The following is a 24,813-nucleotide window of genomic DNA, read 5'->3' as shown; positions in this document are numbered from 1 at the left end:
AGTCAGCTCAGTAGAAAACTGAAACCATCCCGAAGAAACCCAACTGCAGAAGACAGGAAAACAACTCCATATATGGTCCCAGACGGATGTCCAGACAAAGATGAGCCATGGTGTGTGATGTAGCATCTCTGGGTGGGGCAGCATATTAAAACTGCTATGTGTTAGAGATCTCGCTCAGACGTGACTTGGGTTTTCCTATTATTCTGGCAAGGCGTCTCCTTTCAGCGCTGAAAGTAAATAAACTCTGTTCAAGCTTTAATGCAGACTCTTTGGCTGTTTTTTGACTCTCTGACTCCATGCATCTTTTCGATCTCGAGTGAGGAGGTCTAGCAGGTTTTCCGGGTTTCTGTGAGTTTTTCTGACCTCGACAGTAACAAAGAGGCGGAATAACTCGTCAGAACAAAAGCCCGGCATTCCTTGCTGTGCCACTCTCATGCTAGGTGTTTTCCCGGCGGCCATCTTGGATTAGACTAACTCCAAGGCCCGGTCCCGATGCTCGCACTTCCACCCTCGTGTCCTTCAAATGCACGTTCATGCTGAAGGGTTTGGGTGTGTCCCAATTCTCCGGAGTGCTCTTTAGCCTCGCCCCCTTTGCGTCCTACACCTGCCCTTTGGCTGAGCCCGCATCCAGGCGGACTTGTATTTACCCACAATTCATCACTGCATGTGACGTTTTGAATCTTAAGTTTTATTGACAATAAAAGGGTTTTGAATTAAAAGGTGGAAATATGGCAGCGAGCTGCGTCTGTCACGAAAAAAGCAGTTTTTAAATGTAAAGTATTGAAATAAATATTGTTTCACTCTAATGTACAGGTGTGAATACTATCAAACTTTGCTCTGTATTCAACAAGTCAGAACAAAACATATTTGAACAGCCAAATATCTCCTGCAATGACTTTGGAAAGCAAAAACACCTAAACTTTTAAAATCGTACTGGCACCTTCTTAAAATACCAAAACAGGAGCTGGTCCGCCATGTTGGACGTTGCAGTTATGACAGAGGAGTAAGTCGATGATGTAACCTGTACTGTCTTTAATTTTTGCATGCTTGTAACCTGCGCACATGAACCCTTCTGTGCGCTTCGACTGAGTGCACGCTTCATAGAGGGGCGGAGTGTGGAGTGTGAGTATTGGGACCGGGCCTGTACATCCTCTGATTACTTCAGTAACAATTATCCAGCGGTTCATGAGGTATTTTGCTAACCTGACGTTTCCACACAGACACAACCATTACTGTTACCATGGCAGCTTCTTCCTCTTTCCCTCTTTTCTCCTCTTCAGTAGCTTGCAGTTGCTGTCTGGTCCGTTGGAGCTCTTTGGTGAGTTCATCCACTTTGTCTTCTGCCTGCAAAAAAACGCAACGATTTTACTCGGGATGTAATTCCGGCCTCTTCATGATTCGGTTAGGCCCTGCGTGCAGAGCTGCACACGACGCCAGACGTTAACGGAGGAAGCATCAAGAGAAAAAATACGAATATTAGGGACGCACTGATACCAGAATTGGGGATCTGTTCGATAAAAAGTGACAGAGGGTGGTGCGGGAGTAGCCACCGCCATCAACCTGCACCGTTCTGAGGGGAGGGGACGACATGGGGAGCGTGGAAAAGACCAGAACTCACTGTGATTATCAAGAGCCTTCCACCACGAGTCACTAATGAGCGTGGAAAGCTGCTTAATGAGCAGGAGCTGCTGACAGTCTCCCAGGAAGACTGGAGCAAAGCTAATGCTAGGTTTATGTTTCAAAATAATGACTTTCTGCTTTCTTTCCACTCGTGCTACTGTCTATTGTCTTATTGGTTTTTAAATATTGTTTATTTTTCAGCTTTTCGTATCTTTGTTGGGGAGGAATAATGTCTCTGTGGAGCTAAAAATGACCATTAAATGTGATGGACAGCTCTAGTTATATATTTGTTATGTGCTCAAAATTTGAATATTTACAAATCACCTGTTGGAACGGATTAGATTTGTAGTACTTGTATCAGTACTCAAATCTAAGTACTTGTTTGAAAGGTTATGGTATCGGTGCATCCCTAACAAAGCTCTGCTGAGTCTTATTAAAGTTGTTTTTTTTCTTTGAAGGATAGTTTGTAGTCGTACCGTGTCCAGAGCGCTCCTCAGAGCAACCTTGCTGCTGATCAGTCTGTGGGCCAAGCTGTCATTTTCCTGCTCCAGGCGCAGACTGGCCTGCTGAAGCCGACGGTTCTCCTTCTGCAAGGCACAGAGAGCAGCGTCAGCGATCTGCAGCTGACGAGTTGGGGAAACAAACAGGATGGGGGGTGTGTGACCTCTGACCTGGTACTTGTCCAAAGGGTCTTCCATGTCGTCCATTAACTGGAGCCGGCTTTCCCGGAGTTTGGCTTTCTTTGTGGGGACCTGAGGAGACTGAGCCGATTTAACGTTGCAGCGACGGGGAAAAGCTGTCGTTTCTGACAGAGCTTAAGAAAAGCTATCGTTCCCCCAGCAGATTTTATAGGATGTCGGATAAGCTTGACAAATCAAGAACAGGCCTCAGAAAGACATCCAAAACCGGCATAAATCAAAGATAAGATAAAGCCGAGCACACAGGGGGGGGACATGGTAATCTACAACGAGTTTGGGAATTTATAGAGGAGGGGGAGGCTTTGTATTTTTTTTTTTTTCAGAGAGCATGAAATGGATTGTTGTATCTTAAATATCTAAAACGAACAAGCAGGATCCATTTCGCTTTATCTCCGATCAAAAATCTGTCTCGCGGAGGAATATGTTTTGTGTTGGGCTCATGCTTGTCATCGCCTGTCAGTAATGGCTCACGCGAAGAATGCAGAAAGACCTTTTTAAAGAGAAGTGTGCTGAATTAATGTGACGCGGCTTTTTTTCTTGTTTTGTTTTATTTTGTTTTGTTCTCCCTTCCCTGTACAGGCAAATACAAAACAGCAGTTTGGAAGTCTCACTTTTCAGGTCGTGCAGCATTTTCAAGTCAAGCCAGGTTGCAAACCAAAAGTGCACGACCAAAAGGGAAAAAAACAGGAATTTGTTGTTTATGTTTTGCAAGTTGTTGTTGTTGTAAAAGCCACGCAGCGCATTTAAGGTCTAGCTTTTCTTGAAGAACTGCATGTCACCGGCCCGGGTTTTAAACTAAGATCATCTTATGTTCAGAAATGAAATCTGTTTCGGTCAAATAAATAATAATAATGTTCTGGACGACCTCATGCGATATCCCACAATGTCACGCTCTGAGTATGTGCTGCGAATGACTCTCAGCTACTAGCGCATCAAACTTGAGCTCAGTATCTGGGAAATCCACAGAGTTACAGCAAGTTTTATGTTGGCTAATGTCAATTAGCTGTGCCAGCCCTCTTAATCTGGATTAACTCCGAAAGTTAATCTGTTCTAGATGCACATCCAGTAGTTACTTTCTAAAAGTTTCATTAAAATCCGTGCAACAGTTCATGAGATATTTTGCTAACAGACAGACAGGGTTGACTCCAGCAGTTAATGGTAAAATTTTAAGCAAAGATTTTGCACAATGAGCAGCACTTGGAGTATGTTGTGTAAATAAGTCCCAGCTATGACCACACCAAACTTTAGGTCAATATCTGTAAAGTTGACAGAGTTATAACCACTTTTTTTAAAAAAAGTTGGTAGGCTGTGGCAACAACCATTGTAGATTTAAGTTTAAATCTGGCTTTATTACATGAAATATTTTGGGAACAGATGATGCACACAAACAAGCACCCTCTCTTACTGGCAGGGGTTCCTTTCAAATCAGAAGTAATTGTGTACGCGGGAATAAATCCGTGCAACAGCGAGTCTCACCCTAAACGTCGGGCCCGTCTCGGCCACCAGGCACGCGAGGATCTCCTCCTCGCTCATCTGTTCGATGGCCCGCGCGTCGTTGGCCATCACCATGGACACCTCCTGCATCATCTCGCCCAGATTCCCAGCCGCGCGGGGCCGCGCTTCTCAAGACGCCGAACAGCCAGCGAGCACGAGGAGGCTCGCCTGCAGGTCACCTGTAAGGAAGAAAAAAAAAAATAGTTAAAGAAACAGAGAGAAACAAGAAAGAAAGCAAAGCAAACAAGCCAGAGGCATGTATCTGAAGCTCATCCCCTGTAGGTCACCTGTAAGGAAAAAAAAAAAAAAAAAAACCAGCTCGGAGAGGTCGCCTCGGCTTTACTCGCGGCGAAGGAAGCTCGGTCCGGTGGAGGGAGCGTAAACAGGAGGCGTCGGGATAAAGTCCAAGTTATCCAGGAAGACAAGAAGCTGTTTCTAGTCCAAAGGTGAGCTGCAGAAATAGACCCTAATAGGTAACCTGTAGCTCACAGGTAGAAGCCACACACAGGTGGAGTACGGAGGTGTGTGTGTGTGTGTGTGTGTGTGGGTTTACAGGCGTTATGGGCTGCATCAGGTTCAACAACGTTTATAAGCAACGTGAGAGAAGGTGAAAGGAACACACCCACCAGCGTGATTAACATTCTGCATCTCCTCACCTGTCTTTGTCCAGACAAACCTGTTTCTAAGCCTTTATGTTCCCAAATTAACCCCCCCACCTGCTTGGTTTGTGACTTGTGAGGTAATGAGACCGCACGTGTGCTCTCAGATTGTTTTTGCTCACTCTGACTCAGGTGTTCTGCCAAAACAGCGGCCGTGCGTGTGAAGATGACGTCACTCCGGGGGTGTTGGCGCGGAGGCTCCATTATCGTCGCAGGGCCACAAGCGGCCTGACGGGAAGGCAAACCGGTCCGGCAGGGTAAGGCGGTAATAACAGAGCCGGGATGACAGGGAAGCGCCTCCACTTTTTCCTCCAGTCACTTCCAACCACCGTGTCACACGACTGCTCCCGTTTTCTGTTTTTGCTTCCCTCGCTTAAATCCTCGGCGAGTGGGTGTGTTTTTCACTTCTGTCTTTGATTTCACTCAAGCTTTTTCTTCTTCTTCTTCCCCCCTCTGCGGTCACCACTTCTTGTGCCACGCTTTTCTTGCCTCAACCAAGAAAACGAAGATTTCAGCACGCCGCGTTGTCTTCTCTGAGTCACTGTGGGAAAAGAGAAGAAACAGGAAAAAAAAAAAAGCCAAGGAGGACACAGAAACATTTATTTTTGCTCAAAAAAAAAAAAAACAAGAAAAAGAGGGGAACATTTTTGTGAAACATGGTGGATTTTTTTCTTACCGTGCCAAGGTGGACCAAAGCAATAAGGCTTAAAAACAGAACCAAACAATCAAAAAAAAAAAAAACACACGAGGCTCATATTTTGTTGAGTGAGAGCATAATAGTTAGAGTTTGTGAACAATGAAGCTTCGAAAAATGCCATAACAGCTTTATAAGATGAGTTTGCACATACTCCTGAACAAAAAACAAAACAAACAATAAAGCTTTATGGAAATGATGTGATTTAATAATATTATTACACACTCACTGACAAAAGGACAATTAAACACCCAGAAGGAAGGGTGGAAATGAAACTATGTGTTGAATGGTCCCATGTCAGTGGGGTGTGGTCCCACAGACATGGAGTCAAGCAGACACAGATCCTTGCAGCTCATTGAAATGCTTTGTTTCTCATGAAAAATGATTCAGTTAGAAGTAGTTGTCTAACGTTTCAAACTGAGCGTTTGACCTTAGCATCACAGGAGCCGTCAAGCTCCTTTCGGCCTGTTCAAGTTGAACAAACAGCCGCTGGGTAGTTTGGTTTCGGCTCTCCGCGAAGGGAAAGGCTACAAGTCCATCTCCGAGCAGCTTCGTGTTCCTCTGACCACAGCTGACAAGATTATATAAAGGCAGAAGGCTCGCGGGACTGGAGGCGACCTCCCGGGATGTGGGAGGAACAGCAGTGAGGATGGTGGAACAAAAGACAAGGGAACCGTCCTAAACCGTTCAAGCTGAATTCCAAGGCCAAAACACGTCACTTTCTGATTGCACCATCCGTCCCAGTTTGAACCAGAGTGGGCTTTTTGAAAGAAGGACAGAAACACACACACACACACACCAAAAGCCAGACTAGAAGTCACCATAATGCATGTTGACAAGCCCCGAAGTTTCTGGGAGAAGTTTCTGGGACTGATGAGAAAGGACTGGACCTTTTTTTGGCTTCAGTCACATCAGTTATGTGTATTTTTTTATTATTATAGTGGAAGGGCACCAACAAATTTAACAAATCTAACCCATCTGCAGCAGCTGTATTCTCTCCTGCAGGAAGTCGACCCACAGTTAACTGGCCCTTGAGACCTGGCAGACCGGCACGGGCGGGGGGGTCACATACTGTATGCTGTGCGGGGGAAAGGGCATTGTCTCGCAGACTGTGCCAGGGGGAAACAGCACGCAGAGGCAGGGTGTCACTGGTGCAACACTGCCGTCAGGGTCCTACAAATCACTACCAGAAGTGACCTGACGTCGAAGCCAGAAGTAACAATGCTGTCCTCACACAACGTTTGCAGGAACAGCCCTCTTCCCTCAGTGCAGCCGTGCAGAACATGATGCGGCAACACACGTGCCTCTGAGGTATGGCCCCTCCCAAATGCAGCCGTTCCTGTTTTGTAGGTAATGGCAGCCCTCGCAGGCTGGGCGGTGAACCTTTAATCTGCCGGTTGTCGAGACACAATGTGAGTCCAATATCTGTATCCAGATGGCAAATGTCATAGGGCTTTGTACAACTTGGTGCACTATTTGGCAAACCTTCAACTGTGGATGATCTCACTATCTGTTTTTTTTTCCTTATGTGACATCTGCACATCCTGGATAGTTGCACGATATGATACAATATAATGCTGTCTGATTCGACGAGGCGTCCTGTGTCCGGTGACCTTCACTCGCTGCTCTGACTGACTTCTGGACGCTCTGGCAACTGCCTGATAACATTACCACACCGCATTATGCGCCCCTCTGGTGGCCGTTCTGCTTCTGTCAGCTCTTTGCAAATCAAATCATTTATATACCCATCGCTGGCCTGCGTGTCGACCAAATTACAATCCAATCTAAACCCGATTGTTCCTTCTGGGTGCTTATTTTTTTATTGTCAGCGAGCGTAACAGACACAATTATATTGCATTTATAAACTCGCACTTTTAGCACATTTTGCCAGCAGCTCTAAGGTGAATTCCCCATTTCTAAATGTACATATATTGTGCCTTCTTATTTTTTTTCCCAGTCAGAAAGCACATGAAACACACAAAAAAATACTAAATGAAGATCACTAAATGACACAAGAATTTTTAGATTTTCACTAAACTCCCAAAAAACTCTTAAAAAGATACAAATCGAGGCATATACTGTGCAGCAACACTGCATCGTGTTACTGTGCAGATAAGATGGCTTCTAAATCAGCAAAACCTTGTACATAATCCATGTTTTTCACATTGTTGGAATCAAGGGAATTCCTCTTTTCATCCGTCTGCATTTGTAAACAAGAACAGGTTAAAAGCACACTGACTCAAAGGGAAGACACTGGTAGTTGGTGGTTTCATTATGATTTACCAGCAAAGACATCCAAACTTCTCCAGCAGGCTGAAAGAGGACTCTTTCAGAAACTGTTTAAAAACTTCCCTTTCTCTCTTCACAAATCACTTCTGGAAGTTCGAGTATTAGTTTCTTTTACTAGCAAACAACCAGCGCTGATAGAAATAGCCGTAGCCCTCGTGTACTGTAAGCTGGAGGGTGGAGGGGGTTTACATTTGCATCTGCAGTCTCACTTAACATCAGACCGGGGGGTGGAAAGAAAACTGAAACTGAAGCAGCGGCGACGAGGGAAGTCCATTAAAAACAAACCGCACGTCTTGGCTTCACCCTCCCAGTTCACACGGGGTTTCGTGAGTGGGGAAGTCTGATGCTGAGAAAGGAAATCTAAAATTTCGCAAAAAAAAAAAGCGAGACGGGAGGGGTTTCTGTGGCTATTCCTGAACGTCTTCTTAGACAAGCAGATGAACGAGTGCGTCAAATACATCCTGCGCTACTGTCAGAAACCCTCCAAACACTTCATTTACGATCACGATGTCACTCTGCCGGCGAAGGAAGCCCATTATATATAATTAGCCCCGTCTACACCACTCTGGGTGCTTTCTTAAAATCCGTTTTCTGCTGTTTTCACTTCCTGTCCACGCATAAATGGAGTTTCAGTTTGTTTCCATTAAACTGGTCATGCGCTAAAACTTTTAGCCAAGCAGAGAGAGTTTTTTTAATGTGGCGGTTATGTGGACGTTATGTGGACGTTCTTGCCACCTAGTGGTGGGTATTTCAGCATTTTTGTTGGAATGTGTGGACAGAGAAAAAAAAAAAATATATATATATCAGTTTAGAAAAACATGTACAGTGTGGCTATAGACTGCAGTATTCTGAACTTTCAGGTACCTGACACTTTTCACTGACATCTTTTAAGTTTTGTTAAATTCTCCACAAAGTTTCCTGGATGACTGGTTTCATTTGGAGCCGTTTATTCGGAAACGCTTCGTTTCAAGTAATTTTTAGTTAAATTGCAGTTTTATGTCCAGGAAACAATTTATGTAACTTCTAAATTATTTAGAAAATTAATTCAGGGAAATCTTCAGAGTGGTTTGAATGACGACATTAATCCCTGGGCTCCTACAAGTACGCTGGCACTGAGGTCCCGCCTACATCAGGGAAGTGGGATTTCGCCCTGTGCCGTGCAAACTAAAGTCCTGGTAGAGCTGCATCATCTCTTTCGGATCAGATGCTCTTCACGCTGCAGCTTCTGTGGGCTGCAGAGTGGATTTACTGCCCTCATAAGAGCTCTGTGGGCTGAGTTGGTAGGTCAGATCTTTGTATGAATGAGCGTGGGGGAATGACGACGTCAGAGTGAGCCGCATTATAGGTGGAGGTGTAATTGTGCTTTGTCCTAACAAGGTCCCTTAATTCAGTCCTAAACAAAACAGCATGCGCGAGGTGTCAGGTGCGTGGATGTGAATTCGCGGGGAACGAGGAGTCAGACGTCGGTGCTGTAGGGCCGTGGCGGCGGCGGCGGCGGGGGGAACATGTCCGCGGGGTTGTAGTAACTCAGAGGGGAGGAACCCTGCGAGTTGGCAGATTGCGGCAGCGTCACGGGCGGGTTTTCATAGTAGGTATGGAAGCCCAGCCGCTCCCCTCCGTTGCGCATGTCTTCTGCGAGTCCAGAGCGGAGGGGGCACGGCGAGCAGCTGGGGCAGGGCGTGCGGCGGGAACCCGTGTCCAGCTGGTCCAAAGACACCGGGGTGATAGCGGTGCCATCCATGGCCAGGGCGTTGCAGGCGTTGCAGGGGAAGTGAGACAGGGGATCAGCTCCCGCCTCTGAGGCCTTGTCCACCTCCGAATCATTTTTCTTACAGCAGTAATACTGCGGGAACAACACGAAGACAGTCTGAGACAGAGTCCACATAACCTCATGTAAAACAATAGTTTACTGAGCATCTGTTGGAGAAATAACAAGACAGTAAGAACTGAGCTTGTTTTTGGTTTTCCTTCATTTTGAAATTCACCACAATCGTGTCTGACGTGTTCCTTATTAGTAGGCTTAAACAGCCCCTGCTGGTCATCTAATAAATGTCTATTAAACAAAAAAAGATCAGTCTGTGAGTATTTTTATGCACATCACTATATACAGTAATGGTACAACAGTGCTGCACCACTGACACACAGAAACTAAACTGTCACCACCAGCTGGCAGGACTGGTCATATTACCAGACTTCGTTGAGTCTACATTTTATTTCGTGAAAGATTTTAACAAAGATAATAAAACATCCTGATCAACTACGTGTGCGGTTTAAGATTAGCTTCAAGGTGGACTTTTAGGAAAGTTGTAAACTTCAAAATCGGGCCTTCTGGTGAATCAAATTTATGAACCTTTAAGAGCGTTTCCATCTTTAAGCCTTCGCCAGAAATCCCCCGCAAGCTTCTGCACCGATTCCACTGTACTCGCAAATCAGTACCAGCTTTAATGTTTCATGCCGCCTGGATAGTTTTATTTCACCGTATTTTAAGTGTGTTTAATTTTTTAAGTGCAGGACGTAAATGCACAGGTGGCGCCGGGTACCTGGAGTCGACAGTAACAGAGGACTGCTACGATGCACAGCAGTATCACCCCGGCAAGAATTCCTCCGGTTATCACGATCGTTCCCGCTGACATTCGACCAGCTCTCCATCAAACCCTGTAAAAAGACACACGGGGAGACGCAAAGACCAGAGGCTGTCAGAAAAACGAAAACAAGCGGTCGGGATTTCAATTCCCCTAAAAATCTGCAAAAATATTCAGCATCTTTACGTCCAGTTTGAATTCTGCAGCATGTGAAAAGGAAATCAGTCTACTGTGTTGGAACTAATAAAACCTTAAACCATGTAAGTAGGAATTTCTCATTCCGGCGGTATCCCGAGCCTCCGGGATAAAGATATGGCATAATGTGATTTCCCGGGCCTCAACAAGCCTACAAAACAGTGTTAATGCTCCATGTTAATCATGCTGGAAGCCTTTGAGGTGGTGATGAACGACGTGTATCCAAAACGTGCCCTCATTTTTAAAAAATTTTTTTTCTGAATTGATGACAGTAGAGCAATGCTTCAAAACACCGCCACGGGGCTTCGAATTGAATTTGGACCTGCAGGATTCGTCTCGTAACCAGAACTAGTAGCGAGCACCGGTGCACGTTTTGGTCGAGGATGAATTTATCAAGCCCGTTTTTAAAAAAGTCCCTCCCGTCTCTGATTACGATGGAGGAAAAAGCGACAATAAAAACTGAATTTCGTCACAAATGAACAGATTTTTTTTTTTTTTGAAGCCTTCGTTCCAAACTTTCTCTGCAGACACTGTTCACAGATTTGTCCTTCTCTACTTCTCCGTTGGAAACGAGATCCCAGTTACAGACGGAGGTTTACGTGAAGTGCAAATGTCTTAAAACCGGATGCGAAATTAATCCCAGCTTGTTGTTTTTGGCACATCAAGAACCGTGTCTAAAGCTTCTCTTTAATCGTTTTTGTCTTGTTGTGAATACATGAAGAGTGGGAAACATGAAACAGGTAAACAAGAGTAAACGTTAAATAAATGATGCAGAAACTCTTCAATAACCAAACACCTTCTAAAAGATAAATATTTTAGAGAACGTATTGCTGGTAACTGGTCGGGTTCGTACCGTTAACCAGATGTTACAGACATTTACAGTTCTTTAAGACGCATATGAACTTATATATAAACACAGCACCAGCCTTGAGCTAATGGTAACATTTACCACTTTAACGTGTTAATTCATTTCTTGTGGTGACATAAAGTAGGAATAAAAAAAGAAAAAATTAAAAATAACACACTTGGTATTTATATACTCATGCAGACAGAAGCTAAAAAGGTAAATGTTGGACTGAATAGAGAACAGAACTAGGAGCACTCAGAGCGCAAACCTTCATCAAGGCCACAGCGTGATTGAGAAATAGTGCCACCTGGATCATAATCTGGATCACCAAAATCTAATCTGTTGTTTTTTGGGACAACCCCAACATTTCCTGAACATTTCCTCCAAATCTGTTCTTTAGTTTTTACCTGATCTTTACTGACAGACAGACAAACAAACCAACAGACACAACCGGAAACATAACTTCTTTAGTGGAGGAAACAAAAGGGTCACATGTAGGAGCAGAGAGACGTTTTTAACAAAGGGGTTACCTGTGACCTTGACCTTTGACCCCATGAGCCTCGAATTCAACAGGCATCATCTTTGACCCCTGAGGTGTGCAGCTGTGCAGTTTGACATTCCTACATTACACAGCTGCAGAGTTAGAGCACCAGGTCAGCTGTGTTGTTGACCTTTGACCCCATGACCTTAAAATCAATGGTGATCAAACTTGACCTAAGAGGTGTCCAACTGTGCAGTTTAATTTTCCTCTGTTACGTGGTTGCACAGTTAGAGCACAAGGTCATCTGTGAGCTTGACCTTCGACCCCCATCAGCTTGAAATCAACAGAGATCACCCTCTAAGCTTGCATATATGTGAATTAGGACGAACCATTTGCATTTTACTTCGGTTTCGTCATCATCACAACATAAAAAAGTCTTGTCATCCGTGCTCGCGTGTCCGTTGCTTTTTCCTCCCCCCTCAACTTGTCAAGTTCTTTACGCTGAAAAGCAACACGAGTACACACTCTCCTATAATGCAACACAGCAGTTTCTGAAAAAACAAAAAAAGCGGAATCAGCAGGTAAGCCTCGTTCCAAAGGTGAGGTTACAGAACACTCATCTGAAGCGCTCAGGCACTTTATGTAGTAAAAATAACAATAATAAGAAAAACAGTAACTCAAAAGACGACATATATTTGTATTTTGCTCTCAACATGTACAGAAAAAACAGTTCGCTGACTCGACCACGAACTGTAAACGAGACTTTGAAGCGCATCAGCACGAGACTGAACTGGCGAGGAAGATGGGCTCCAATCAGTCTGCAGGAGAAGCTGAAGCAAAACTGCATTTCAGAACATCCAACAATGTGTCAAAGACGAAGCTGCCATGTTTGTGTTTCAGGTTAAATCTATATGAACTGTTCTTGCGTACGCAGCTCAATAAAGGGACTCATGTGGTGACCAATCAATGCAAGTCTACATGAACTGCTTGTGACTACCCAACATCAAACTAAATACAAAAAAACCCAGAATCCAATTCCAGTCATGAGTTGAGGCCGTGTCTGATTACGACTAAAGGAACAAAGAAAACCATATAATTCACATAACCTCCTCTGTAGTGGCTTATCAGACGTGCACAATAGAAAGCAGCGGGAGACGCAGAAAAATAAAAGAACACGAAGAGGAGGGAACCATGACAACCTGTGGAGTACTTCTCTCAAAAGCCACCTTTCAATGGATCTCCTGCAGGGACAGAAGAGGCTTTTGTCTAACGGGAAAGGTCAGCGCAAAAACAGAGTCTATAAATAAACAAACACGACTCGTTAACCAAACAGTCGGATCGCTCTGAAAGTCGTTTAGCTAGGTACAGACATCGCAGTAAAGCGTTATCTTCTTCATCTCTTGTTTGCTAAGCCCTGAAGATTATCCTGCCTGAGTAGTAGCTGAAGCGATTAAGACATGACTGTCTTTAGTAATGACTTCGAAACATTTCATTTGTGGATAAATTCCCAGTGATAAACGTGATGCTAATTGTGTTAGCCTTCCTATGGCATTTTCAATGTTAAGTTAGCATCTATGCTAATTGCCGGTAAGCAGACTGTAAATAATATGGTTTTTTGGCACATGTTAGTGTGCACTCTATATTATGCAAGAAAATATAAAAAAAAATAGTGTTTATTTCTATTTCAGTTCATAAATTTGTATATTTTGTTTCTGTTTTTTGGAGAAGCATCATAAGCAGACCAGCTGCCTCCTGGTGTTTACTAATACCAATATTTGTATTGAAGTTGCATCGCAGCAACTTTGAATCAAAATCAAATCAAATCATGAGGTGCCTAAAGAGTCCCGCCCCTATTAGCCGGTGCAGTTAACATAAGAATCCTATAAAGTCTGTAATGCAACGTCCACAGCAATGGAAGAGATCATAAAACTGAGATCATGTAAAATTCTTTCAGGCTGGAGTTGCTTTAGCTCATTAACCTGGTCAGATACACACGATTTGTCCAAAATGAGGCCTCCCAAAGAGCCATCTGCAACAGGTAAGATATTGAATATGTATAACCTTATCACAGAGCCCCACTACAAAAGTTCTATCACTAAGTTTGGACTTGCAGCAAACGTCGCACGTAAAGGCCTCCTTCGGTAGATGTTCACCTCAGAATTAAAGGAAGTAATGCGGTTTGATAGCGGCGGAGCGGCTTCGGATGAGAAACACGGAGAAGTGAACGAATTAACATGCCGGATACGGCAGCACACGACCCGCGGAGGGGATGTGAGATGCACACTTGCAGTAAAGCTTCAGCATATTAAATATTAAAGAGCGTCTCCCGCATTTATGTTCACCGTGACTGATTTAGACATTACGGTGACTCAAAGGATAATCATAAAACTTCCAGGGGAGCATCTGCTGCATGTACACATGAGCTGCATTTAAAAGGCTTAAATAGCCATACAGTTATGGACATTTATAAAGAACCACCCTAAATACCACGGTTTGTTCTTTGTTTTGAAAGTAAATAATTCAGAACGAACAGCTGTGATTAGCCTCGACTTACACTGGAGCCAAAACGGTGCTAAAAGCAAAGAATTAAAGATATTCACACATACTGTAGTCCTTCTGATTACACCCAAGCCTCAAACGGAGTGTTTTTTTTATAAACAGAAATATACAATAAGCATATGGATGCCTTTATTTCATCAGCGGCGCCACAAAGCTTAAAATAACCATGAATCAGAGTCCAGACCGCCCACACGAACGCTCTCAGAGAAAACGTCCTCTTACTCCAGCGTGCACAACCAAGGATTTTGACATTAATTTAGACTGATTCAGATGCTTGAGTTCAAGCAGGATGATTAATTTTAAGCGCTGCCATTATAGTAATTACAACACAGGACAACTTTGTTTATCTGCTGCCGAGGTTGAATAAATAAAACGTGCAGATGTTTCTCAGCAGATGAGCAGCATTTAATTAAGGCAGCTCTTCGTTAAAAAAAAAAAAAAAAAAGACCCTTCCTCACTGATAGAAGTACTGATGTGTACATTTTCTCATTTGTAGTGAAATTACAGAATTAACTAACGTAATTAATTAAATATTCTAACACATTACTAGAAGCGGGCAATGACTTCAAAATAATTTCCCAATGTCTCAAGGAACAGGAAGGAATAGCATTTATAAAAAATATTAGGGATGTCCCGATCAAGTTTGATACAGATCTGAGTGATTTAAAAATCTCAATGCAATACAAAAAGCACAGATTTTGTGCCATAAATACATTAAAGTGAATAAAATCAACCCCAATCTTATGGTCGACTCCTCAGTAGCTCTAGATGTCAAGAAAGAAAACCTGTGTTCATGTTGTTCCTCAAGTTGTTTTTTATTTACATCAATAAAGACAAGAATTGCCATTTGATAATGAACTTTCACATGAATTTAAAATTAATATTCAAGGATTGGGAAATGACTAGGATCTCTTCTGTGTTTTCCCCGATCACTGGGAAGTGTGACGTATTCAGAGCCAAACGCAGGAATGCAAACAAGGCAGTAAAAAGCAAATACGGATAGTGTGGGGGTGAAATGGGTCATCCATCCATTTTGTCGTCATCTTGTCTCAAGTCCATCACAGGGACACATAGAGACAAACGAGACCAACAACCATTCACACTCTCACAACTAGAGGCAAATTTTTGAGTTAGCTATTAACCTAACATGCATGTTTTTGGTCTGTGGGAGGAAACCGGAGTACCCGGAGTAAATCCACATGTTCACAGGGAGAACATGTAAACTCCTCCCAGAAAGGCCGCAGGCCGGGAAGCGATCCTGCAACCTTGTTGCTGGGAAGCAGAAAGCTCTAACCACTGTGCCACTGTTCCATCCGTGAAATGGTTCAGATTGTTGTAATGAATTGTGTATACTGACCTGAAACAACAAGTGTTTGATTCTTCTGCTTCCTGAAGGATGGATGTGGTTAGTTTAGCTCCTGGTGGAAATTACAACCCAAAGTCTGCTGACAGACTGCAGAGTTAAAGAAAAACAAACCTTCAGTAGAAGAACCACCACCTGTCGGACCGGCTCCGGCAGGCTCTCACTGTCCAAATGTTAAACTGTGTGACGTCACTGGAAAGCTCCAGTTCCTGACAGCATCACTCCAGACCAGAAAACAGACATGTTTTCAAACTGGTACTTCTTCTTCTGCTTCCATTTTGTAAATGGCCTTCACTTGTATATGTCTTTATCTAGTCCAAGGACCCCAAAGCGCTTCACACTACAGTCAGTAGTGATGATGGTAAGCTACATTGTAGCCACAGATGCCACAGATGTGCGGGCTGACAGAGGTGAGGCTGCCATCACACCGGCGCCACAGAACCCTCTGACCACCACTAGTAGGCAAGGCAGGTGACGTGTCTTAGAGATGCCCTGAGATGGATGGAACGGGGGTTCGAACCAGCAACCCTCTGGTTACAGGACAAACCCCTGACACACTGCGACAGTAACCTCCTCACTGTCCTACAGCTCCTTCTACGTCACCAATCAAGGAGGTAGCTCCGCCCACACAACCTCCACACTTCAGCATTTTGACACCAAAGCCCTAAAAACAAGTCATTACCGTTTGAAATCAGAGAAATGGACCACTGGGGTGTTTTAAGGTGGTGTTTAACTAAAAGAAAAACATGAAAACTCAATATTTTCCCTTTTTATTGCAGCGCAGCTACTCAAATACGATCAGATACTAATCTGATACTTGCGATCGGATCGGGAAATCCCTTCGAAATATAACAGAAAAACGGGGCAGATATTATCTGTTCGCTGATTTTGCTGTATGAACAAATAACAGCTGCATTTTAGTACGTTAGAAAGGAAATCATGAGGTTAAATGCAAGCACTCAAGTACTCTAGGTCATGTTTTCCTTACAAATCTTTGGTAAAAAAAAAATAGAATAAGTGCTGAACAAATTAATGTAATAGTTACTGAAGAGCAGTAAAATTAGTAAAACTGTCAAAACATGAACAGGAACCAAACGATGGCCGAGTATCGAGTAACGGCATCGTAATTTTAATAAACCGGTTCTTCTTCTTGTTTTAAAAGTGCACCAATGGATCGCTGCAGTGACGCTCTGTTGAATAATTTATTTGCTTGAGGTTTACACAAATCCAGATGCTTCTGACTCTTCCTCGCCTGCCTCGAATATTGGGTTGTATTCCTGGGTTTTTACTTTCCTTTTTTGCTGAAAGTTCTGTCCTCTTGTAGCCAGCCGATTTTCACATTTTCAAAAAGTAGCTTTTATTTTTAGGAGCCAAATCATCAACGGGGCCTGTAGCGCCACTCTTGTTCTCCAAAGAGCCGTTGTCACGAGGGAAATGAACGCATTCAGCTGTGATATTATTACATTATCGATAAGGCGGGATGGCACTTTTATCACGCATAAAGTGATACCGGTGTTAAAATGAACAATGTAAGGCGCAGCACAAGCAAACCTCAGTGATGAGCTTTTAAACAAATGCTAATTTTCCCCCACACAGTTTTAACGCCGAAGCGCTCATTTAGATGTGATTATCTCCAGCTAAAGTTGGACTGCTTTCAGCCCAAGCGCAGCAGCTTTTGTAACTTCATTTATACAGCCCACACAAGCAACTGAAAATACATGAAAATGCACAACCTAAATCTGTGAATCACATAAACTCCAGAAAGATATACCTGCAGTGTGAAGGGCTGAGACGAACATTCAGCCACTTCTCAGCTGCAATGTTGGAGTTAAAACTTCAGTGTATCAATAAAAATATAAAATCCTTGTGCTTTTTTTGTTTAGTTGCGAGCTAAAAAAAAGGAGATTGTTTTTTTTAAATCTTGTACAGGCTTGTGCAAACGTGAGTCAGGAACATGTCATGGAAACAGGCAGCGAGCTGACATTAAAATGCCTTCAGGACAGCATTTGTAACAAAAAAAATAAAGAAATAAAAAAAAAAAAAAAAAAGGAAATCATTTGGCATGAATCATAGCTGCCACACATGCGGACGAATTCACGGACCTGCATTCTGCGAGCACCGTTTCTTAATTTAGCCCAATTTTTTTACCCGTTTGTTCATAAACCTTTTAGATGTTGTTTAGATTAAACGCAAAAAATAAAAAATAAAAATGCAGATTGTTGTGTTGCCTGAAGTGAAATCTTAGAAAAGGTCATTTTTTTTCTCCTCCTTGTTTGTTGTTTTTTTTCCAGCTGTTGAATGTGAGGTGAGTGAGGTGTAGCCATTAAAACCATAAAGATAAGATTTATGATCCTATTGTTAAGCACGGACTGAATTAAACCTCCATTTGATAGCATCCTCACAGAAGTTGCGTCCCTGCATGTTTTTTCCTGACAGCTCGCTCTGCGGCATCTTCCATTGTGTCACCGTACTAAATTATATACACCAGCGCCACAATAATGTGGTTAAAAGCAAAGTGAGGTCATTCTTTCTCCCCATTTCTCCTCTCTTTTTTTTTTCCCCCTCCCCATCACTCCTTATTCTCTCGTCTCTGATTCGTTGTCCTCCTTTTTCACCAAACTGTACATCATTCCGCTCTTTGTCCATCGCTTTGAATCTAAGGCCGGTGTAAGAACGCTCGTAGCGCGGCCCAGCGAAGAGACGCTGCCGCCGACGCCGTCCTCCCCCGTGATGTTTATCGACGCAGACGGAGCGATGGGGCCTTTTCGGGAAAACAAAAATAAGCGGTTCTGACTAACATGCGGCCGAATTATGCGAGAAAGGAAGCGCTGAGGTAAAAAAAAAAAGAGAAAAAAAGGCTCGGATCCGGGAATTTCCAACAGACTGGAGAGACAAAGAAGCCAAGTGGCATCCGCTGGGAGACTCATGCGAAACAACCGGGAGGATCTCATCCGGCGCGGGTCGTGTACGACCAAGAAGTGTGTCCCGTGAAACGAGAAAACGTTTAAGCATAAACGTGCTACATGCGGATTGGAATGGGGTATTAAAAACAAAAAAAGGGAGTTTTTTTTAATCAAAATTCTGCTGGCTGCTAATCAGAAGACCTAAAGTATACAGTTTTAACAAAGCAGCAGCTTAGGGACCACGTGGGCTGCTGCTCCTCATTAAGCAGCTTATCGGGCTCATCAATGACCCGTGGTGGTGGGAGACTCTGATAAGCTCAGACGTTTCAGGCCATAGCCATCCTCGCTCCTCAGAAGGGTGTAGATCGATGGCGGCGGCCGACCCGACCTGCTTCCGACTCTTCGGGTGGCTGCAGGGCTCGCTGGATCGGCCTCCCCAGCTCGATAACTCCTACACCGCCCTCGCGCTTTTTAAATAACGCCCCCTTTTTCCCCCTTAATGGTGGTGGCGGAGGCCTCCGTTCTCTTGTCACGGGCTGAGCGCTGAGATTGTCTGAAAGCTCGGGCTCGGATCCATATATTCCCAGGGTCCTCTTCTGCTCAGTCGCTCACTTTGAAACACCTTTACACTGGAGCTGCATCTAATGACTAATTTAATAGTCGATTAGTCATCGACTATTGAAACAGATAATTATATATAACTCTGTGTCTGCGTCCAGATGTCCGATGTGCCTCTTCTTTAAATGCTCGTGCGTCACAGAGGTGCTTTCACGATATGTGAGGTTCACAAACGTTGCAGGTAAGTTTATTTTTTTCCTTTATCGAGACTGAAATTGTCCTAAACCTCGGATCGTTTAGCACGTCGTATAGCCGCCATGACTAAACATGCCGTTGAATGCTATTGCGCCAGAGATAGACGGACAGGAAGACGTCTCACTCCGTTTAAAAAAAAAAAAATCATCAGTAATAAAAACGACTATTAACAACAATTAAATTCGTCATCAACTATTTTTACTGTCGACGATGTTGACTAATCTTTGCAGCCCTACTCTACACGGCTTCTTCTTCTTCTTCTGGTGTTAATTGGTGCCACCTTGTGGTTAGGAGTGAAGATGAGGACAGCCAACTCAAAAAACAATAAAAAACCAAAACAAAACAAAAAAACATCCTCCATCGCTTCTCCTCTACCATCTGACTGTTTAACTCCGAAACATAAATACAAATATTTTCTATTGTCCTCCTATATTTGGTCCTTTTTTCTCTCCTTCTATGCAACAAAGCAGGGAATTATCTTTAGGTTTTCTACCCGTCACGCACAAAATTAGAGATTTAAATGACTAATAAGAAGGTCCAGTGAGTTATTATTATTTTTTTCCTTAACATTTAACAAGTTAATCAAAGAACTGAATTAATATCTGGTGTTTGCAGCTGTGAGGATAATTACACATTAAATGAAGGAGCAGAAAAAGTTCATTTCATGTAGGTCCTCCAATTTAAAGCACCAAGAAGTTCATATAAAGAAACTCACAACTATAATTATACTGTCCAATAAGGTACAGAAATATATCAATTTAGCACCTCAGTACACATGAAATTATTTATTATTCTACTTTCAGTCCTTTCACCCTGAACCGGCATAAAAACGAGTGGATATATTGATTTTCTTGTTCTCGCTCTCTTCCAATTAGGTTTTTCCTTTCTGTTTGTTGTTGGAGATGATTAAACCTTTGTTCAACGTTACACAAAATCAAACCCCCTCCCCTCCCGACCTCCACAGCACTAAAAATGCAGAGAGAGGTGGAGAGGCTTCACACTCCAGTAGCAGAACTATATTTAGCACTTTTGTCATCTCTTGACGGAGTGAAAAGCAGGAGATGAGAGGCAGCGGAGGAAAAGGTGTCATAATTTAATTCGTTTTCTCTGCGGGAAATGAAACAATCCCGGGGAAAGTCAACTGAGCGCAGTGGCGCACGCACGCACAAGCACAACACACACACCCCTCGATCAGATCCCCGATCGATCGCCAAAGAGGAGGAAAAAATAATAAGAAAAATAAAAAAAACAGCCCCCCCCCCTTAAGATGTGGGATGATGTTTTTTGTTTTTTTTTAAATAAAAAGCTTTTTCTCCCACATGATGCCTGAATGAGCCGTGGTAATTAGGGAAGCTTTGAAATTAGAATTCAATTAGAAAAGTCAAAGCTGCAAAATAATAATCTGTCGTTTTCAGAAATGTGCCGCTGAGAGCCAGCAGGTAAGACAGAAACATATTTATTCATTCAGCGTGTCGCTACAGCACCATCGGATGCACTTTGTAGGAACGACTGGAAATAAAACAACTGGTGAGCGTCAGTCACTAACACACACACACTTCTATTATCACTTACAAACCTAGGCAAGGAAGAACAGAAAACTCTTAAAACAGAAATAAGAAGCCTCTTTATCCACTACAACCTTTTTAACCAGTAAAGCTGAATTAATCAGATGAAGAGATAACATTCTTTAAAAAAATCAAACATGTAAAATGCACGCCCACACGGCCATCATGGGCTGTAAAAGCGAAACCTGGATCAGAACAAAAACATAAAAGGAAGAACACCAATACAACACTGTTTGCTCACATCAGCTCTTTTCGATGTTACGATTTAAAATATAAGTTTTCTGCCTCGACTACAGACAATAAACCTTCCTAGCACCCGAGAGCAGAAACATTTGTGATTTCAGGCTGAGGAGTACAACGCAGAGACGTTAGCATCTTAAAGGTGGACTACTCGAACTGTTCGACCCGACCAGATAGCTTCAAAACGCAGATGCTGTGCTGGAAAGAACGAAACATACAAAACACTTTCTTTTTTTAATCCCTAGACAAGTTTCCCCACGGTGTCGTATTCGCACGGCACAAATAAAAAGACAAACTTGCAGGAAGGCGCCTGATTTCTGAGCCACTCTCAGTCAAAGCAGCGAGGCGAGCTCTCTGACGCCGTTTGTGCTCACAAGACCTAAGGTGAACACTTAGTGAAATCCAGAAAAGCAAAGTATAAAAAAGGCGATTTCAGAGCATCGTTGTCACCAGAGAGCTCTCGGAAGTCACAGGACTGATTAAAACACGTTTACATACAAAGCTACTTGTAAACCATAAGATGTTCTTTAAGATTCGGGTAGGTATAAAAAAAACTTTTTTTTTTTTTTTTTTTTTTTTAAGGGATGCAACGCTGACAGTAAGATCGGAGGGCCAGTCCAAGAATAGTTCCCACAAATCTCAACAGGATGAGCGCAACGCGGTATTTCCACCTTGTTGGTTGGTAAACACCAGACAAAAATGGCTTCAAAGCAAACTAAATCCAGGTATTTATCGACTCTTGACCAATGTCCGAGGGAAAGATGTATGAGGGAGATCGCGACTGTCAAAACTGACCCGTATGAGGTGAAAAAGGGGGAAATGTCGCCGCCCATTTTGTACTATAACATTGTTAGTTATTTAGTTTACAGTGTCTAAACTATGAAAAGCAATGGACTCAAACAACCAAGTGTTTCAACAGATTTGTAAAGGATGTCCCAACTCTTCATGTTAATAACAAAGTTCTGGTGACCGACAGGGTAAGTAATATCATACGTGTACATGTAGGTGTACCTTGTCCACAGTGTGTTTATGGAGAACTATTTCTTTAAATGTAGAAAGCACTAGCAAAAGCTTTATCATTTTTTTATGGCAAATCTGCAGTACAAACAATATATTCCTAATGCCATATTTTTAAAAAAATCCAACAACAAATGGATCAGTAACGTTAGCTTTGGGGTTTAGCACCTAGCATGGCTGAGTTATCTACAGCAGAGATGTTATAAATGATAAAAAAACCATAATTCTAGCACACATGCAGTTATACTCTTACATTACTTAACAGAACTTTTTTTAAATGTTACTTTTACTGTAATAAAAGTGATCTGAGCAGATTCTAGGCGTCTTAGCTAAAATGTAACTGCGTTAGCTTGGCTGTGCACTTTGCGTTCCTGTGGGATCTGAGGGAAAACCGTAAGTCACACAGCAGCGAGAGACACACTGGGTGAAAGAAGAAGTAGGTTTTGATGTATAATTTGTATAGGAACCGAAAAAAAGAGTTGTGGGAGTAAGAAGAGTTTGTAAAAAGATTTGAAACTTTTAGACAGCTCAAAATTCGCGGGAGTGTCAATTAAACACTGAACGGAGAAACCTGTGAAGATCACGACACTTAAGCTGCGATTGTGTAAAAGACACCAAAATGCCATATCGGACACGTAAAGTCCAACTGTCTGTGACCCGTTTAAACTCTGAATGACGGTTCTACAGCAAAGTCTGTCTGAGATGCAGCGCTCCAAAGAGGGCTTTCACCAAAACCCCATTGACCTCCATTATTCTTTTCTTGCCGTTTTGTTGCGAATGTTGTCCATGTTGTGCGATGTAGCTCTAAAGCAGGAGTGTCTAATCCTGGTCCTCGAGGGCCACCATCCTGCATGTTTTACTTGTTTCTCTGCTCCAACACACCTGATTTGAATCAATGGGTGATTAACAGGCTTCTGCAGAATACAAAGAGGTGATTTAACCACTGAATCAGGTGTGTTGGAGCAGGAAAACATGGAAAAAATGCAGGATGGTGGCCCTCGAGGACCAGGATTGGACACCGCTGGTCTAAAGAGTCGTAGCACCTTTATCCTGACTGAGCTGCGCGTTTGGGTGTGTGCAAAACAGCATTGAGGGGGCTTCAGCGCTTCAAGACGCCCTGAATCATCAGTAATCGAGTGAACAGGCGGTACAGTATGGTGTCAGTTTCGCAGGGATTCAGCGCGCCTTATGTGCCGAAAGCCACGAAGATCGGCTTCATTTGCCGTTCGGCTTGCAGCAACGTGTTGAGGGATATTGATGAAAGCCGCACGGCGAGAAGACACCGAGTTGATTTTACAACCGGTGGCAGATGGGACACGGAGAACACGCGGGGAGAGTACGGCAGCGGCAGACGCGTCCCTGATATATCCATTCTTAAATGGTAATATGAATATTTCGTTGAGGTGGCCAACTTTGGAGCCAGGAATCACAGCGAGGCGCTGCAAAATTTAGAGCCCCGGGGGCTTCAATTATTCACGTATTGCTCCCTGAACAATCTTTTTCCATCACGGGGGCAATTTATTCAGGTAGTAAACGCCGGCGCCACTGAGAGCACTCATCTGAGTGTGCGAGGACGGAGGGGGACGAATCCCCATCTAGGACAGAGACACCTGCTGCCCGAGCTGAAGGCGGGGGGAACAAAGAGCAACGAGAAGTGGGAAAATTCATTCTCAAACAAACCCTGATTTGAGTCAGCCGCGCTATTTTAATCCCACGACCGGTCGCTCCGCTTGGATTTGGCGAAGCCCTTGATTGCATGAAAAGAAAGCAGTGAAATCTAAAGCAGCTGCCGAGCACGACGGCCGTAACATAAACAGAAAAGCACGAGACAGCAAAACTCCCGAGCTACAGAGCAGGTGTCAGAGACTTTTAGAAAAGATATACTTCGTGAACAGTGACAAATCTTACCTGCAGAAGTCACCGTCTGAGGGATGGCATCCTTGGCTGTGCTCCAAAAGCCTCTGAGGAGGGGAAAAAAAAAACATAAAATGTAATCATCATGTTAAGAGCTGTGTTTGGCAGTAAATGAGCCAGATGGAGTCAAGGTGAGGGCAGGGACTTCCTAATTCATGCCTTTATTAATCCCCTCTCCGTTTCCCCATCTCATCTGTCTGGTAGTCACTGTACAGATCAGCTGCAGCACATAGAAGGCGCTCATAACCATGTAGAATAAAACATCAAGCCTGAAGGGGTTCAAAACGCAATGTTTGTCCATTTACAGCCCGGAGAGTTCACTTAATAAGCTCAGTTTCTCTCAATTTACTGTTAATTTACAGCCTGATAAAAGCGGCTCGAAAAGGTCATTAATGTGGAAGCTCATAAAAGGACTTTTCAGTAAAAATGTTAATTAGGAGCCATGGCAGCGTTTCTCTGTAAAACTCCGTTCAAACCCACAGCTGCTTACCTGAACAGTGAAGAGTGTCTCAACAACCTGTCGCTGTCTTTCCTCGGCTCTGGGCTGCGGGGGGTAGAGGTGGAGGTGGAGGGGGAGGGGGACTTCCTCTCCGGCGCAGCGGTCAGGAGTTAAAGGAGCCCGCCGGGGCCCGCCTGTACCCGCTTCACCACCGGAACCACCGCGTCATTGTCCGCCCGTCGTCCTCCCTCTCTCTCCCTCACAGCCGGGTGACGGGGAGGCGGTGTGGGAAGTTTAAAGGCATGCTCCGTGCCCGAGAGGCGGAAGGACGGAGGCGGCGGTCCGGCTGCGGAGCAGCGGCATGTCTCCGAGTCCACGGTGGGCTGTCGGAGGGAGTGTTCGGAACCTGCCGCCGTCGGTCCCGGAGGGGCGGGGTCAGCA

General features: G+C 43.7%; 2 protein-coding genes across 3 annotated transcripts in view; both read right to left on the bottom strand.

Moving 5' to 3' along the window:
- Positions 1-4,008, bottom strand: part of LOC108237164 (rab GTPase-activating protein 1-like) — a 6,074-nt gene extending 2,066 nt beyond the window's left edge. The window contains exons 1-4 of one of the 2 annotated variants that reach the window (XM_025005305.2): positions 3,795-4,008; positions 2,292-2,381; positions 2,097-2,207; positions 1,240-1,344 (exon numbers count right to left, since the gene is read on the bottom strand). In XM_025005305.2, the coding sequence (XP_024861073.1) occupies positions 1,240-1,344; positions 2,097-2,207; positions 2,292-2,381; positions 3,795-3,905 (417 nt within the window). In that variant the 5' untranslated portion in view covers positions 3,906-4,008. The remainder of the gene's footprint in view (positions 1-1,239; positions 1,345-2,096; positions 2,208-2,291; positions 2,382-3,794) is intronic. The other variant, XM_017418398.3, reaches the window with a different exon arrangement.
- A 2,641-nt stretch (positions 4,009-6,649) lies between these two features.
- LOC108232220 (protein FAM163A-like) lies at positions 6,650-24,801 on the bottom strand. Its single transcript, XM_017409853.3, has 4 exons — positions 24,424-24,801; positions 23,928-23,980; positions 9,995-10,109; positions 6,650-9,297 (listed from the first exon to the last, which is right to left on the bottom strand). The coding sequence occupies exons 3-4, from the start codon at positions 10,085-10,087 to the stop codon at positions 8,911-8,913; spliced, it is 480 nt and encodes a 159-aa protein (XP_017265342.1). The 5' UTR covers positions 10,088-10,109; positions 23,928-23,980; positions 24,424-24,801; the 3' UTR covers positions 6,650-8,910.
- Between the last annotated feature and the right edge of the window lie 12 nt (positions 24,802-24,813).

Source organism: Kryptolebias marmoratus, linkage group LG10 (genome assembly GCF_001649575.2).
Source record: "Kryptolebias marmoratus isolate JLee-2015 linkage group LG10, ASM164957v2, whole genome shotgun sequence".
Classification (NCBI taxonomy): domain Eukaryota; kingdom Metazoa; phylum Chordata; class Actinopteri; order Cyprinodontiformes; family Rivulidae; genus Kryptolebias; species Kryptolebias marmoratus.
This window is presented reverse-complemented; position numbering and strand designations above follow the sequence as displayed.

Bases quoted from the DNA above. Each gene is read 5' to 3' on its own strand.
- LOC108232220 (XM_017409853.3), bottom strand. From the start codon at position 10,087: ATGTCAGCGGGAACGATCGTGATAACCGGAGGAATTCTTGCCGGGGTG. The intron at 9,298-9,994 runs GTACCCGGCGCC...TTGTTCCCGCAG, and splicing joins TCTGTTACTGTCGACTCCAG to TATTACTGCTGTAAGAAAAA.